A 15036-nucleotide genomic window follows, 5' to 3' on the forward strand; every position below is an offset into this window, starting at 1 on the left:
ATTTGGTAAAGATGCAGGACGTTGCTGAAGAGAAGCCATGCAGCCACTGTTCCATAAAGACAGTATTTTTTTTTTAATTTTAAAATTCTGCATCTGAAAACACAGAATGACAGAAGCATCTATATACACCTGCAGTGTTTTTGGTATGATACAGTATTTAATACATCCACTGTTTTCTGCAAAAAGTTTTGCTTTGTCAGACAGAAACAAACTCCCTAGACAAAAAAATACAGCTAAGGCACAATTTCGTTGTTGTTTTTCTGCTAAATGAAGATACAGAAAAAGGTGCAAAAATGGGCGGGTAGTGCAATCGCTTCTGAGAATCACGGTCTACACCTCGAGGAAAAGCGTTCGTATGATCGGAATTTTGATTACTGGTCAATTTCAGATAGTTCAACCTCTCTTAAAATAGTCCTTTAAATAAATAGCAAAATATCTACATCCTTCCATGTGTGCCATTGGAATTCTTTTTTTAAACTTTATTTACAGATTTTTTTTAAATCAATACATTACAAAATAGTTCTGTACAGTTTTATGCATCTCATGATCTATAACAAAATAGTTATTTTTAAAAACTATATCACCACATGTTTTTGAAAAAAAATGAGAGGGACAGTAATAACTTATTGTGAGGCCTCTAAAAAAAAATACCCAAAACAAACGCTACTGACAACATATTAAAAACAAAACAGAAAGACGGAGAGAGGACTCTCAGGACGGTTGCGCTCAATTCCAGTGAATTTCCTAGGAGAACCCTGGGTGGGAGGGGGGGGTTGTCTTTGGCCTCCAACAGAACTTGGAGCGAAGGAAGTTGGGAGTGTGATCCCTTTGAGAACACAACCCATCCGCTGGGAATATGGAAAGTTCTCTCCCTTTCCAGGCAGGAAAGATGGAGAGAGAGCTCGAGAGACTCTCCTGAATGAAGCGCATCAAGTCACCCAGCCTGGGTGGGGAGAGGGCGGGTGGGAGAGTGGGTGCTGACGCCCCCCAGGGACCCGAGCCTCGGCAGTGTGCGCTGACAGCGTGCCGCCCGAGCTGGCTGATGGGAGCACCCAAGCCTTCGTTGCACCCAGAGGAACAACAGGAGAGTATCCTTCTCTTTCTGTCGTGGCTCCAAGCTACAGATTGGCAGCCCCTGGCTGAGGAGGTGGCCACGAGAGCTGCAGGATGCTCTTTCTTCTCGGATGTTGGTGGAAGTCGGAGGGAGAGGGCAGTCAGCTTTCCAGAAAGAATTGTAAGGCCACATTTCAAAAAGGAGAAACCTAAGGCTTTTTGGGGGGAAAGGGTGGGGAGCAGGGGAGGAGAAGCAAGTGGGAGGGAGGGATGGAGGAGAGATGGTGTGCCAGGGGTGCCAGGGATGGGGGTGCCAGGGGGCAGGACCTGCTTTCCTGGGGAGCTCCGGGGGGGCAGAGGCAGTTGGAGGGTTCCCAGCCAGATGGAGGGGATAGGGAGGGAGGGCCTCGGCGAGGACAGAACCAAAGACAACGTGAGGGGTAGACACACGTGGTGCATGAAAGCCCTCCTCAGTCTTAAGAGGGGTCTATACAGTATCTTGTTTGCAAACAAAACCAAACCAAATAAAATTGAGAGAGAGAGAGAGACTCAGACACAGAGAGGGGGAGAGAAATTTGCATAGATTGTACATTCAGCTCGAGCACATTTGGGACACCTAATGATTTCCCCCTCCCCCAGGTAAACTTCTTAGCGGACACAATGAGGTAGCGCCTGTGGTAGACCCAAGGGCCAAGTAAGGTTACTGAGTCTGAGAGGGCATCCCGGGAGCAAGCTCAGCTCCAGCATGGCTTCCAAAACGTGTGCCAAGACGGCTGCTCTAACGTGGGACTTGTTGAGAGTGGGGGCGGGCTGACACGTCCCTCCTCCCGGGACCCTGTCCTCGTCACCTCCGCCTGGGTGGGCTCAAATTCTGGAAGCTGTGGGCCTCCTTAGGTCAGGTCTCTAAATTTTTATTTTTTTAAGCACCGTCTTGGGACCAGGACAGCCTGACAATCCAGTTCTTCTGGGACGCTTCTCTGTGGGACCATCTCTCCGGGGTGGAACCTTCAGAGCCATCAGTGAAATGAGCTCTAATTCCTGCCCCTTCCTACTGGGGGCTCTTTGCCTCCTCCACCAGGACCCTGCCTAACCTCATCAATAAACCATCGCTCTAGACTGCAGAGGTAGCTGGCAGTGCATGGGATCAACTGTGGAATTTCTCTTGGCCCACACTCAAAACCAAAAAATCCAACAAAGCAGAACAAAACCTTGCCGACACTTGAACATCAAATTTCCTATGAAAATCTGGAAGATTCCGCATGTACAATGTGCAAAGATGGGCTGCAGCCAACCGTGTGCACGCCAGCAGACCACAGTCCCCACCACGCCCTACTGGATTATACAGTAATGTTGGTATTTATGGCCCCTCCTGCGGAGTGGTTCTGACTGGCAGGGCTTGGCCCACAGATGTTCCTAGTGCGCTCCCCCTCGGGTGCTGGTGGGGAGCTTGTGTCCTGAGTCCCTGGTGGACTCAGCTGTGTAAGGGGCCTTGGCTAAAGCCCCACATTCCACAGCCGCTTCACTCTACTCTGCACCCTCCCGGCCAAGAGATCGAGGTTCCAGCCACTGCCCTCCTTGTACCTGTAAACCAGAGCGCCAGACGCCCCTTTTGGGGGCCCGTGTGGTCTGGCTCGTCCTCTGAGTGCACTGGCAATTTAAAACTTTAGCAAAGAGGGAAATGAAGCCCAAAGGGCTCCTGACTTGACCGGCAAGGTCTTTTTCCAAAGGGAGGAAACAGCCTCCTTGTTAAACACAGGGTCGTGGGAGACCGTTTTGTGCGTGCCCTGGGCGGGGGGACTCCAAAAGACTGGCTCCATCTAAGCGTCACTGGTTGGGCTGGCTGGGAAATCACACAGGGTGCCACGCCCTTTTGAAGGCTTCCTTCTCCCCCGGCAGACCCCGGGCACCTGGGTCAATGAGCCAGGGGCTGGACTTCAGAGGTCATAGGGTTCCGGGGACCACCTCCTCACGTTGTTGGGTCCCAGCAGCTCTATCCCTGGGCCCTTCACCACTCACTCTTAGGCAGATAAAAAAGTTCACCTGTTACTGTGACCCCTGGGAAAACATCACCTTTTGTTTAGATTTTTTTTTTCTAATCTGCCAAGTTTTTCCTTGGTCCAAAAACAAAAGTCCTTAGAGAAACACTGGGTGTGACTGCCTGGCTTCCAGAATTCCTTGGGGTGAGCAGGGAGGGGGTAGGGATCGTACCCACAGTCCACTGGCTCAGCCTTATCTCTGCTTGTTCTGGGGGTCGGGGGAGTGGGGTTCGGCAGCCCCACGCTGGACGCGGGGCCGAGCTCCGCACAGGACACTGTGGAAAACACGGGAGTCCTAGCGGCCTGGAGAGGAGGGTGAATAGAGTAGGAAGGTTCCTTGAGGGGGAGGTGGGGGCAAGGAGGTTGTGGCCTGGCCCTCGGGGCTCCTAGATGCTGCAGGCTCATTGAGAGATGATCTGGGCTTTCTCAGCAAGACCACCCCGAGGTCCCTGGAGCCCCTGTTGACAGTGGCCGGCTCTCAGTCTGATCACTCACCCTCTCCCCAAACTGGATCTCTCTCCCTCCTAGGCTTGGAAGGAGCCTCATTCTGTCATTTTGTCACATCCTAGGCTCTGCATGACCGGCCGAGGCTGCCACCCTGCTGGAGGAAGAGTAAGCCTCCAGTGTCCCCAGGGCACCCTGCTTTCAGCCAGCGGATGATGCTGGTGTAAGCGTTCTCTTCATGGTGGCCAACACCCCTGCCTTCCTCTGAGGACACGGAGCATGCAGAGCAGACAGGAGAGAGACAGACACGGGGAGGCAGGGGGGGCCTTTTGTGAATAAAGGCAGCTTCAGTTAGTAAGAGACAACTGACAAGCTGCAGAAGCAGCACCTACTCATTAGTCATTGACTAAAACGTAACTAATAAATACCGAAACTGTCCCTCTCCGGCCTGGCAGGGGCGAGAGGTCAGGAGGACAGGGCTGTAGTACCTTCACACTCACGCCCACAAGGACGGGCTTTCGGGGTAGGACAGCTTGCACCCGGGTGGGGGTGGAATTGGCGGAGGAATGGGCTGTGGGGTGGGCTCTCCAGGGGAGCAGGGCCAGCCCTCCCAGGCACACAGCAGGGGCACAGTTCAGGTTTCTGGCAACTCAAGCATTTGGAATAACACTATGGTTTAACCGATCAGATACTCAAGCTTCCGGCGCTCTTGCTGCACATCACAGGGGCCTGCTTGCACCTCGGAGGAGGAAGGGCAGGACTTTCAAAACCAAATCTGAAATGCTTTATCCTGGATGTGAAAAGTCTGGTCCCTTCCCTACAGCACCGGGGGCGGGGGAGTGATTCACAAAGGTCTGAGTGCCCAACCTCCGCGCCCAAGGGCTCAGGCTGTCCAGCTCAGGAGTCTGCTTCCAACCATCTCTGAGTTGCATGGCCACGGTCCCGGTCTCCCGGCCCATGAATGGCTGGGAGACTTGATGCTTACACTGCTGAGCCTCATCCCATTTGTGCCGCCTCATGGGGCAGTCTGGAGAAAGGGAGGCCGGCCTGGAACCCAGGATGCTTGGCAGTCACACTTTGGGGAGCCTTGGCCATGTCATATCAAAAGGCTCTCCTGCTCGTCTAGTTACTAAGGACAAGTCAACCCGACAAGGGCTGGTGAAAGGCTCAGCCAGTCCCCCTCCCCTCCCCTGGGGAGAAAGAGGGGAGCCCAAGGGTGGGGCTGGAAGTCAAGCCCACTGTCTGGGCAGTGCTTTTCAAATGGGGTTTTGCAGAGCCCTTGGGTTCTGGAAAGATCCCTCAGGGGGTGCCATCGGGCAAAGGGACCGCCCTGTGGGCTGAGCTCTGAGAAAGAAGCTCACACGCGTGCCCCGGCGTCAACCAGAGCAGCCACACCTTGAATGTCTACCTCCAACTGCGCTTAGTAAACAAAACTCTGCTCAAAATAAAAGTCTGAGAATCACTTGACTGGGAGATTGGGTCACGGAGAGGGGGGAACAAGGAACCTGGAGCTCTGAGGATCAACCAGAAGAGGTAAGACCAGCATGGCACGGGGACTGAGCAGTCCTCACCCCCAGGAGCCAGCGTGCCACACGCCGGTTGTTGGCAGGAACTGCCTTGACCTCCAAACCTTCCTTCTCCCTCAATCTGTAGCCAGGAGAGCCCCTCTCACAAAAGGCACCCCTGGGGGCTGCGGGGGGGGTGCCAGGGTCCAGGCACCACCAGCCCTCTGGCTGCTTTCCCTTTATCTGCCATGGCCCACGCGTGCCCGCTGCTACCTGAGACGGCCATCGGGTTTGACAGCCCCCAGCTCTGACTTGGGGTCAGGGCTGAAGGAGCTCCAGGCCGTGTGGGTGCAGGTCTGCATGACTGGGCAGGCAGTGGGGCCTGTGGCGCAGATGTCCATGGCGGTCCATGTCCCGCCTACCAGGGAGTCCAGCCAGTGCTCCAGCGTGGCGCCCGTAGAGCCCGCGTTCCTCCGAGCCTGCTCCACCTGGGCCGGGCTGATGGGCAGGCTGAGGACGGGGTTCAGGCTCTGGAAGCTCTGCTCCATGTAGGCGCTGCGCAGGGGCCCGTTGTGCAGCTTCAGCGCCTCCTCTGAAAACCAAAGGGAAACCATGAGATGGTCGCAAGTCACGAAGTGGGTGCCTACCATGTGCGTCGCGCTGGGCACTGTACGCCACCACGTCCTGCACGGGACCATCTCCTGTGGTGTCGGCAGCCCCGTTGCAGACGATGAAGCAGCCTGTGGGGACAGTCCTTCCATAGCATGAGCCCACTTTGTGGGCTCGTCTGTCCACTGAGCACAGGCTTACAGAGCAGCTCAACAGTCTAGACCAACTGACCATCCATCCATCCCCAGCACCTACTTGTGCAAGGCATTCATTCAACACATGCTTGCTAACCCTCTATCTGCAAGCCATTCATTCACTTATTTGGTAAAGATTAATGCCACTCCATGCCCTAAAATGAACCAGATAAGATTACAGCCCTGTGGAGGGAGGCTGAAGACAAGAAGTAGGAAAGATCGGTTTAATCGGAGATCAGTAACATGAACAGACTACACTGGGTGCAGAGTCAGGGCGGGGGGTTGGCACGCCGAGGCCCTTGGGCCAAATCTGACCCGCCCAGGTGTCGAGAATAAAGTTTCATTAGGACACAGCTATGCCTCTTTGCAGACGTGCTGTTTGTGGCTGCTGCCGTGCCACCACGGCACGGTGGAGTAATTGAGACGGAGACCACAGGAAGCCCACAGAGCGGGCAATATTTACTGTCTAGCCCTTTACACTAAGAGCTGGCTGCCCCCGGGGTTAGAGAGTGACAAGGATGTTTATTTTGGATGAGGTGGGCAAGGAAGGTCTCTCTGAGGTGTCACCTGAGCTGAGTGCCAGTTAATGAGAACAAGGAAGCCACCTGCAGATCGTGGGAGACAGAATTCTGGGCAGAGGCAAGGCCTCATTAAATGCCTTTCTGCACATCACAGAGCTAATGAGCGTTGGAGCCAAGGTTGGACTCCAGGTCTGTTGACCTCAGCTGGCTCTCTTAACAGCCCTGCCTTGCTGAGCAGAGCCTGGTGTGTGAGTGCACGGACGGCAATCAGGGTGTCTGGGTCTGAATCGCCCGGGGCTTACATGCCTGGTGTATGGCATTGGACGTCAATGCCCGGTGCCCACTTTTCCCTGACAGATGAGTAGAGTGCCCAGTACTCTATGAGAGCTTCATGATGTCATGTGCTGACTTCTGCTAAGTGCTTAAAATGGCATCCGGTGTCACGATCCAAAGTAACTTCTACAACCCCACACCAAAAAGCCCAAATAATCCAATTAGAAGTGAGAAGAAATTCAGATGGGCCAACAGACCCATGGAAAGGTGGTCAACATCACTCATCACCAGGGAACTGCAAACCAAAACCACAAGGGGGTATCCCCTCACATCTGTCAGAATGGCTGAAATAAAAAAAGACAGGAAACAACAGGTGTGGGCGGAGGCCGTGGAGAAAAAGAAGGCCTCTGTTGCTGCTGGTGGAAGTGCAAACTGGCGTGGCCACTCTGGAGAACAATCTGCAGGTTCCTCAGAAAGTTAAAAGTAGAGCTACTCTACGATCCAACAGTTGCACTACTGGGTATTTACCCAAAGAGTAGGAAAGCACTAATCTGTAAACATACACCCCCTATGTTGATTGTGACATTATTTCAATAGCCAAATTACAGAAGCAGCTCAAGCATCCATCCATAGATGAATGGATGAAGAAGATGCGGTGTATACAGCGGTATATACAGTGGAATAGCACTCAATCCAAAAAAGAATGAGATCTTGCCATGTGCAACAACATGGACGGAGCGCAAGTGTATGATGCTAAGTGAAGTCAAGTCAAAGAAAGATACCGTATGATTTCATTCCTGCAGAATTTAAGAAACAAAACCAAAGGAAAACAGAAACAAACAAAAAAAACACCCCAGAGTCCTACGTACAGAGAACTGGTGGTTGCTGGAGGGGAGGTGTGTGGCAGGACGGGTGCAATTGGTGAGGGGGAGGAAAAGTGCGCGTACGTGCTGAGCGCTGGGGGAGCTACGGAATTGCTGAATCACGGTATTGTACACCTGAAACTATATCATACTGTACATTAATGATACTGGACTTCAAAAAACAAAAAAACCTAGGCCATATACACAAACAGGCACCTGGCACATACTAAGTGCTTGGAGAAGTTTAGTAGTATCGTGGTTGGTGTTACTAGTACACAATCCTCGTACACACGCAAAGCCACAGGGCTGGTGTCATCACCCCCATTTTGCAGACGCCTATAGTTCGAGACAGATCCAGGGTCAAGTCCAGGACCGGCTGACTCCAAAGCCCGTTCTTATTATCATGGGACTCTAACCGCAGGCTCATCCACCAACTGGAAGCTATAGAACTGGTGGTGTTTTTTGTTTTTTGTTTTTTTTTAATTTTCATTGGAAGCCAGTCTTTCAAAGACTCACTTTCCCCGTCTGTAAACTGGATACTCATCCTTGCACCAGTGAGACCCCCAGGGCTGGCAAGAGGCTCAGGAAGAGGTTCATATGCTCTAAAACAGGAAAAGAACACATCAAGGAGGGGGGCCCTGACTACTTCCTCGGGCTTACAGATGGGGAAGCAGAAAGTGCACACATTTGGGCTGGCGGAAAGCAGCTAGACATTGCTATTTTTTTTTGTAATTTTTATTTATTTATGATAGTCACAGAGAGAGAGAGAGAGGCAGAGACATAGGCAGAGGGAGAAGCAGGCTCCATGCACCGGGAGCCCGACGTGGGATTCGATCCCGGGTCTCCAGGATCTCGCCCTGGGCCAAAGGCAGGCGCTAAACCGCTGCGCCACCCAGGGATCCCTAGACATTGCTATTTTGGAGGAGTTCCCTCTTATTGCCTATTTCATCGCCAAACACAAGAATAGATTTTAAACACATACTGGCCGAGGATTTTGGCGAGTTGTGTTTTAGCAAATTAGCTCTTGCCTGGATTGAGACCGCTAGGGCTCCGGGAAATGTCCTTATGTGACAGTGTGGTGTTCAGAGAATGTCTCCGGTCCCCCAAAGGGGCAACCAGGAGAGCTCGGATCATCCTCACGCCGTTTCCTAATACATGCGGTCCTGAATGGGGCTCAAGGAGGAGGCAGGCAGACCACACGCCCGCCCTTCTTAGGGCAACTAGCAGAACCAACAGCCTGCCTTGACCCATGCAGACAAAGTCCTTCCCTCTGACCCCGGATGCAGCGGGCAGCGCTCCAAGGTGCAGAAGGCAACGGCGGGAGACGGGGCACGAGCCTGCACGAACACGCACCCTGTCCTGCTGTGGTTTAGCTGAGTTCCGTAGGACCTAGCGTGTTTATAGATCTGGCCCTCGCCCACCTCTCCCTGATGCGAACGGAGCCTGTGCCTTATGGAGCAGGTCCTGACTCAGCCATCGGGGCCTCTGAGCACTAAGAGCTGGCAGTGGGGAGACTCCTGAGCTGACCGAAGGCCCGACGTACAAAGTGGGGAGAGCAGCTACCGGAGTCTGAACGCTGGGAACCACATATCGTGGCTGATGCAGAAAACCCTTATGAAAAATGAGGTTAATGTGGGAAATGCTATTACAGCACCAGCCCGTGATGCTTGCCTCTATAATTAAATTTTCCTCAATTCCACCTCATCAGATTTCTTGAGATTACCAGGGACGCATCAATAGCAAATTACTCTTGATGAATCATTTTACAAATTGCATTGTTCCCACCTTTGTGTTCCTTGTCACTGGAACATCGTTACCAGATACAATTACTGACAACTGGGAGGGGTGGGGTGGGGGGGTGGGGGTTGCTCCCAGTGGGGTAAGATGACCCCCTGGCTCATCCTGGGTGGGGTTTAGGAAGAGCCTTGCTGTCATCATAAACTCCAAGGAGAAAAAAAAAAAAACTGGAAAAATCAGGAAAAATGCCCCCACTGTTGTCCTTCCTCCCGGCCCCGGGGTAGAGGTGGATTCAGGACTGCTCCCCTGTTCCATCTGATGGGGGTTTCTGAAACACGCAAGGAGAGCGCTCTTTCTGTCCCTCCCCTCCGTGTCTGGCTTTGGGATCTTGAGGATGCTAAGGATGTGACCCTAATCAGAAGGGTACTTGAGAAGGGGATCCCTGGGTGGCTCAGTGGTTTAGCACCTGCCTTCGGCCCAGGCTGTGATCCTGGTCCCGGGATCGAGTCCCATGTTGGGCTCCCTGCATGGAGCCTGCTTCTCCCTCTGCCTGTGTCTCTGCCTCTCTCTCTCTCTGTCTCTCATGAGTAAATAAATGAAATCTTAAAAAAAAAAAAAAAAAAAGAAGGGTACTTGAACAAAAGTGGATGGGCTCTGGCCCCGCTCCTCTGGAGGGGCTGTCTTTGGTCTCTTTCACAGGGGAGAGGGGGGAGCAGGCTTCCATCTCGAGAAAACACAAGGTCTCCCTGTACCTCTCTGCTTGCTTAGCACAGAAGCTTAGCAGACATCAACAGAGTTGAGTTCACTTCAACACCCCCGTTAGGATTCCAGGGAACCCGTCCCCACGTCTTTGTCCCCATCTCCTTGTGTCACTGGCTAAACGGCACCCAGCCCAGAACGCTTCTTCCCTAACAGAGGCTGTAATGCATTTTTGGCTTCTGGGTTTCTGATCTGTTAGATACAGACAATTTCAAATACCAAGAGACCCAGAAACCCTGTTTCTAAGAATCTCTTTTATGGATGTATCTGTATGGGCACAGACAATTTTAGATTCAAGAATCCTCTTTGCGGTGTTATCTGCAACAGCACCACTGCCAACAATGAAAGAGGCAATGTGGTGGATTCTGGGTCCTCAGAACCCACGGGGATCTGATGCAGCAGGTAGCTTTATATATACTGACGTGAGAAGTCCAAAGAGCAAGTTTCATTACACAAAGCATCACCCCCAAAACCAGCAACATAGGACTTATGTTGTGTGTTTGTGTTTATGGTTTAGAGGCCTCCAGAAACTTCTAGGAGGATGAACACCAAAGTTTTGGCAGTGTGTGAGCACACACAAAGCATTACTAGGAGATGCTAAGCCTTTTTCCAAACCTGTTTTATCACTTTGTCGTCCCCCCACCTCAGCACTAGATGGATGGGCATTGTTCTCCAACCTTCTGCCATAGGATACTACTATCTAACCTTTGAATATTTCTCAACATGGTGGTGTGAAGAGGGATCCCTTTTTGCTTTTCATTTGCATTTTTCTCATTATTCATGAAGCTGAGTATCTCATTTTCATGAAGCCGAGTGTGTGGGCCATTTATGTGCTTTTTTTTTTCTTTCTCTTTTGTAGCACGAGTTGCCAATCCCTTTTTTTATAAAGGGCCAGATAGTAAATATTTTTGGATTTGTGGGCCATGCAAACTGTGTCATAATTACTCATTGCTGCCATTGTAGTCCCTAGGAAACCATAAAAAAATATGTCAGTGAATGGATGTGACTGTGTCCCAACAAAACTTTATTTATAAAAACAGGGAGGTGGGCCAGATTTGGCCCATGGCTTACAGTTGGCTCTCTGATGTATGCGGATTTCTTTATATATTTTAGAGGTACTTTATTTTATGTGTAGCAAATATTTTTTTCCCTATAGTGTCTTTTCTCCTAGTGTAGCAGGTTTTTGATGAACAGAATTTCCTATTTTAATTATTACTTTTAAGAAAGTAAGATTTGCTGACACTCAGGATCTGTCTGGGTTTATTTCCCATCTTGTCTTAAATATGATCAGGGCTTTCTGGAAGTCCAGTGGGAGAGTAGGTAATAATTAGATATCTAATACACAGATGACATCACCTTACTGTACGGGTAGAAAATTCCCTCCTTGTGCAAGGAGAGAAAAATACAGAGCAGAGAGCATGGTTCTCCAAGGCCGCCCACATGGCCCCCATTGCCCGCCAGAAAGGAGGGCCCGCCTGAGAGACCCCCCCCCGCCCGGGGTAGGAATATTTTCCCTCCCAGAGACGCTGGGAGTACTCACCTGGTTTGATGGGCTGCCTGTTTGAGAAGGTCAGTGGTGCAACGAGGAATTTGGTCTCTGCAACTGGCACCCAGTGGTGAAGGATTTTCACTGTCCAGACCCCAGGCCTCAGGGGCAAGTTCAAAGGGGGCTTGTAGTGGGTGAACTCGGCAGTGGATTCGATCAGGATGTCATAGGTGGCTGCAATGATGTTGACGGGATCCACCCAGATGACGGTCACGGTGACGTTGGGGCCCTTCCCCCACTTCTGCATGCCTACCGGCTCATCCATAGGCCCCAGGAGACCCCCAAAGTTGCGGAAGAGCCGCTCCTTGGCATCCCAGTCAGTGCCAACCTGAAACGAGAGAGTCCAGAAATCACTGAACCAGAAAACAGGGCCCACGGTCCCAGAGAGGCCTAAGATACTGCTTGTTGGGCTTCATCTACCCATTTTACAGATGAGGAAACTGAGGCTCCCAGTGGGTCACCTGCTCAAGACTGCACAACTAGTCATAAGCAGAAGACCTGGGATTTGGACCCAGTCTAGGGGATTACAGGGCTTGTGGTCTATTCGCTAAACCCCTGGGCCTCCTGTGCCTGAGTCAGGGTTAGTGCTTTGGAAAGAAAGCACGCACCGTGCACCGACTAAATGAACGCCTGCTGGCGGGCCATCCCAAGGAGAGCGCACCCCAACACTCAGCAGGTGCAGCTGGCTTCCACTTTGGTGCTCCGTCTTCTGGATCGGGCACCTCTGTTTAGTGGTGACGTTCTGAACAAGGAGGGTCCCTCAGCCCTTCCGATCACCTCCAGGAGAGCACGTGGCTTTCTGAGGAAGACACAGCCATGGCCTCCCCACAGCACTCCGAGCTGGGCCTGGGTGGGGGACGGGGGGCTGTGATCGTATGATCCATCCAGCCTTCGGTCCATCCCTCCTGCCAGCTGGCTGGTGTCCGTGTGGCTCCGACTTGCCGGGGGTCCACTCTTGCTTCCCTCCCTCCGCTTTTGCCGCCTGCAATGTACTCCTCAGCCAGCAGCCAGGAAGACCTGGCCAGCTGTCCCCTCGCTGCTCAGCGGCCCCGCAGCTTGTGCCACCGCGTTTCCTGGGTGCCTAGCACTGTGCCTGGCATGCAGCAGGCGCCCAGTATCTGTGGAACCAGCGAGCCAACAACTTGACACTTACGTCCCTGATCCGGAGCTCTGCTGCTACTTCAAATCCATTTAAGTGAGGGGTCTTCTGCTCCCCCAGCAGGTTTAATTTGGTGTTTTTGAAGACACAGCCCGCGGGCACGCTGGGAGCAGATAACGAGCACACCCCAAGGCTTGCCCGCTCCTGTGCTCTTTCCGTGACCCGTGTCTCCGATGCGTGCATGCAGGTCGGGGTGAGACATGCCATCAGTGCAGGGCCAGCAGGGGCTTGCTGGCTTTCTCGTGGACGCCACGAGCTCCTGCTTCTATTCTTTCTCCAAGATGTGCCTTCTTTCTCCAGCCCCACCAACCTGTGCGACTCTCTCAGGTCCACGAAGGGGAGAGACCCTGTCGTTGTCCTCAGAGGAGAGAGACGAGGCCCAGAGTGCCTAGGTCACTTGCGGTGGCCAGTGGGGGGCAGAGCTGGCGCAGGGCCCCAGCAAATCTGTCCCCAGGGGCTGTGTTCTCACCCGCTCTCGTGCGTTACCTCCAGTTCACTCAGTCACACGTCCATCCCACGCCTAGGTGCTCAGCCCGCCGTCAACCAGAGGTGCACGGCCCCACAGCCCCACAGCCAGGAGCCTACAGGATGGGACCGAGGAGCCATCCCAAGTGGAGCAGAGGTAGTGACTGCTGTGACACTTCTGCGGGGGTGGCTGGCCCTCCCAGACGGGCGATGTCTTGGCATTCCCTGCCACCCCGAGGCTCGGCTCCTTCTGGGGACCCCTGAGCCAGCACAGTGGCTGCATCACGGCAGGAAGGAAGCCAGTACGAGTCAGTGAAGAAATGAAGGAGGGAATGCGTGGATTCCAGCTGTCCTCCGAGGCTTGGAGATTTCTCTAAAGAAACCTGATCCTTGGGGCGCCTGGGTGGCTCAGTGGGTTAAGTGTCTGCCTGAGTGTCAGCTCAGGTCATGGTCCTGGGGTCCTGGGATGGAGCACTGCATCGGGCTCTCTGCTCAGTGATGAGTCTGCTTCTCCCTCTCCCTCTGCCCCTCCCCTGCTTCTGTCAAATAAGTGAATAAAACCTTAAAAAAAAAAAAAAACCCAATCCTGTCACTTCCCTATGTGCAATTCTCTTCCACACCTCAGGATTCTCAAGTCTAGTCTCTCACCCCATGCTGTGAGGGCTTCACCTCAACCGCTCGCCCTCCCCTCCACTCCCCCCTACTCCAGGCCACTTGGATTACTCTCTGCGCCTCCAGGAGGAGGGCTCTCTGTCTCATCTCTGACCTTCCACTCATTCCTGGCTTTCTGGCTGGCACAGCCTTCCTACCCCTTCCCCAACCCCCCCCACCCCTGCCAGCTTCTACTCCTCAGGTAGATCTCAGCGGAGGTCATCTCCACTTGGAAGCCTTCCCCAGCTGGAGGCAACACCAAGGTGCCTTTCTAAGGATTTGCCCATCTTGGTGTTTTTTTTTTTTTTCTCTCAGTATTACAACTTTTAATTTACTTATCTCTTTCCTTAGCTAATGACTGTCAACTCGATGAGGAGAGGGAGTGTATCTGGCTTGTTCACCAGTGTATCTCTAGATTCCAAGACAGTGCTGAGTACATGGTGGGTGCTGAGTCTCCTTTCCTTCTTTCCCTCCTTCCTCCCTCCCTATCTCCCTTCTCCTCTCCTTTCCTTCCACCCACCCACCCATCCTCTATGTTGTGAACCTAAGGACATCCCTATGCACCAGGCCCTCCACACACTGGCTTTCCCACAGCTACCAACAAACGGATGAATGCTCACACAATATGCTGGGGTTCTACAGAGTAGGGCTTAGTGCCCAGTTAGGGGAGTGTGGGGACACTCCAGAACGGTATCCTTGCATTCCCCAGGGAAATGGCGATGAGCAATTCTCTGAAGTCTGAGCTCTCTAAAACCAAGACAAGACAACCCCGAGGGAAGATCTGTAGGGCAGCTGTGAGCATAGAGGCTGGATCTCAATTTCCAATCCTAGGAGAGGGAGCGGAAGGCTAGCTGCTACCCTCACATGCGACCAAGCTGGGGCTGCCTGAGAGGGGGCCGCACTGCTGTCACAACTTCTAGGGCTTCAAGATCTTCTCACAGACTCACTGTGCAAGTCCATGGACACTTACAACACAATGATCACTACTCAAATTCAAGTCCATGGTCAAGTTCACCACATTGCTCAACTTCAAACCCACTAAAAATCTCTCACTGCATTGAAAATACCATCTGAGCTTTTCTCCAGGGCCTTCATGTCCCCATCATGATCTGTCCCATCCCCTCTGACACCTTCCTTCTACTGCCCTCCCTCTCACTCACTGTGTGCTGGCCACACTGGCCTTGCTGCTCCCTCCTGGAGCCTCTGGGCCTTTGCACATGC

The 15036-nt window shown here is 52.6% G+C and overlaps 1 protein-coding gene and 1 long non-coding RNA gene across 3 annotated transcripts in view; one reads left to right on the forward strand and one right to left on the reverse strand.

Annotated features, from left to right (window-relative positions):
- The window catches only part of LOC112640327 (uncharacterized), a 389014-nt gene that overhangs the window by 372531 nt on the left and 1447 nt on the right, over positions 1 to 15036 (forward strand). Inside the window, exon 9 of one of the 2 annotated variants that reach the window (XR_003123978.3) lies at positions 14167 to 14255. The exons of the other annotated variant lie outside the window; for it this stretch is intronic. This is a non-coding gene — a long non-coding RNA (uncharacterized LOC112640327). The remainder of the gene's footprint in view (positions 1 to 14166; positions 14256 to 15036) is intronic. 2 annotated transcript variants of the gene reach the window in all.
- Positions 50 to 15036, reverse strand: part of XYLT1 (xylosyltransferase 1) — a 306267-nt gene continuing 291280 nt past the window's right edge. Inside the window, exons 11-12 of the mRNA XM_025416408.3 lie at positions 11535 to 11868; positions 50 to 5630 (exon numbers count right to left, since the gene is read on the reverse strand). Of these exons, the coding sequence (XP_025272193.3) occupies positions 5308 to 5630; positions 11535 to 11868 (657 nt within the window). The 3' untranslated portion in view covers positions 50 to 5307. The remainder of the gene's footprint in view (positions 5631 to 11534; positions 11869 to 15036) is intronic.

The sequence above is a fragment of the Canis lupus genome, chromosome 6 (genome assembly GCF_003254725.2).
Source record: "Canis lupus dingo isolate Sandy chromosome 6, ASM325472v2, whole genome shotgun sequence".
Classification (NCBI taxonomy): domain Eukaryota; kingdom Metazoa; phylum Chordata; class Mammalia; order Carnivora; family Canidae; genus Canis; species Canis lupus.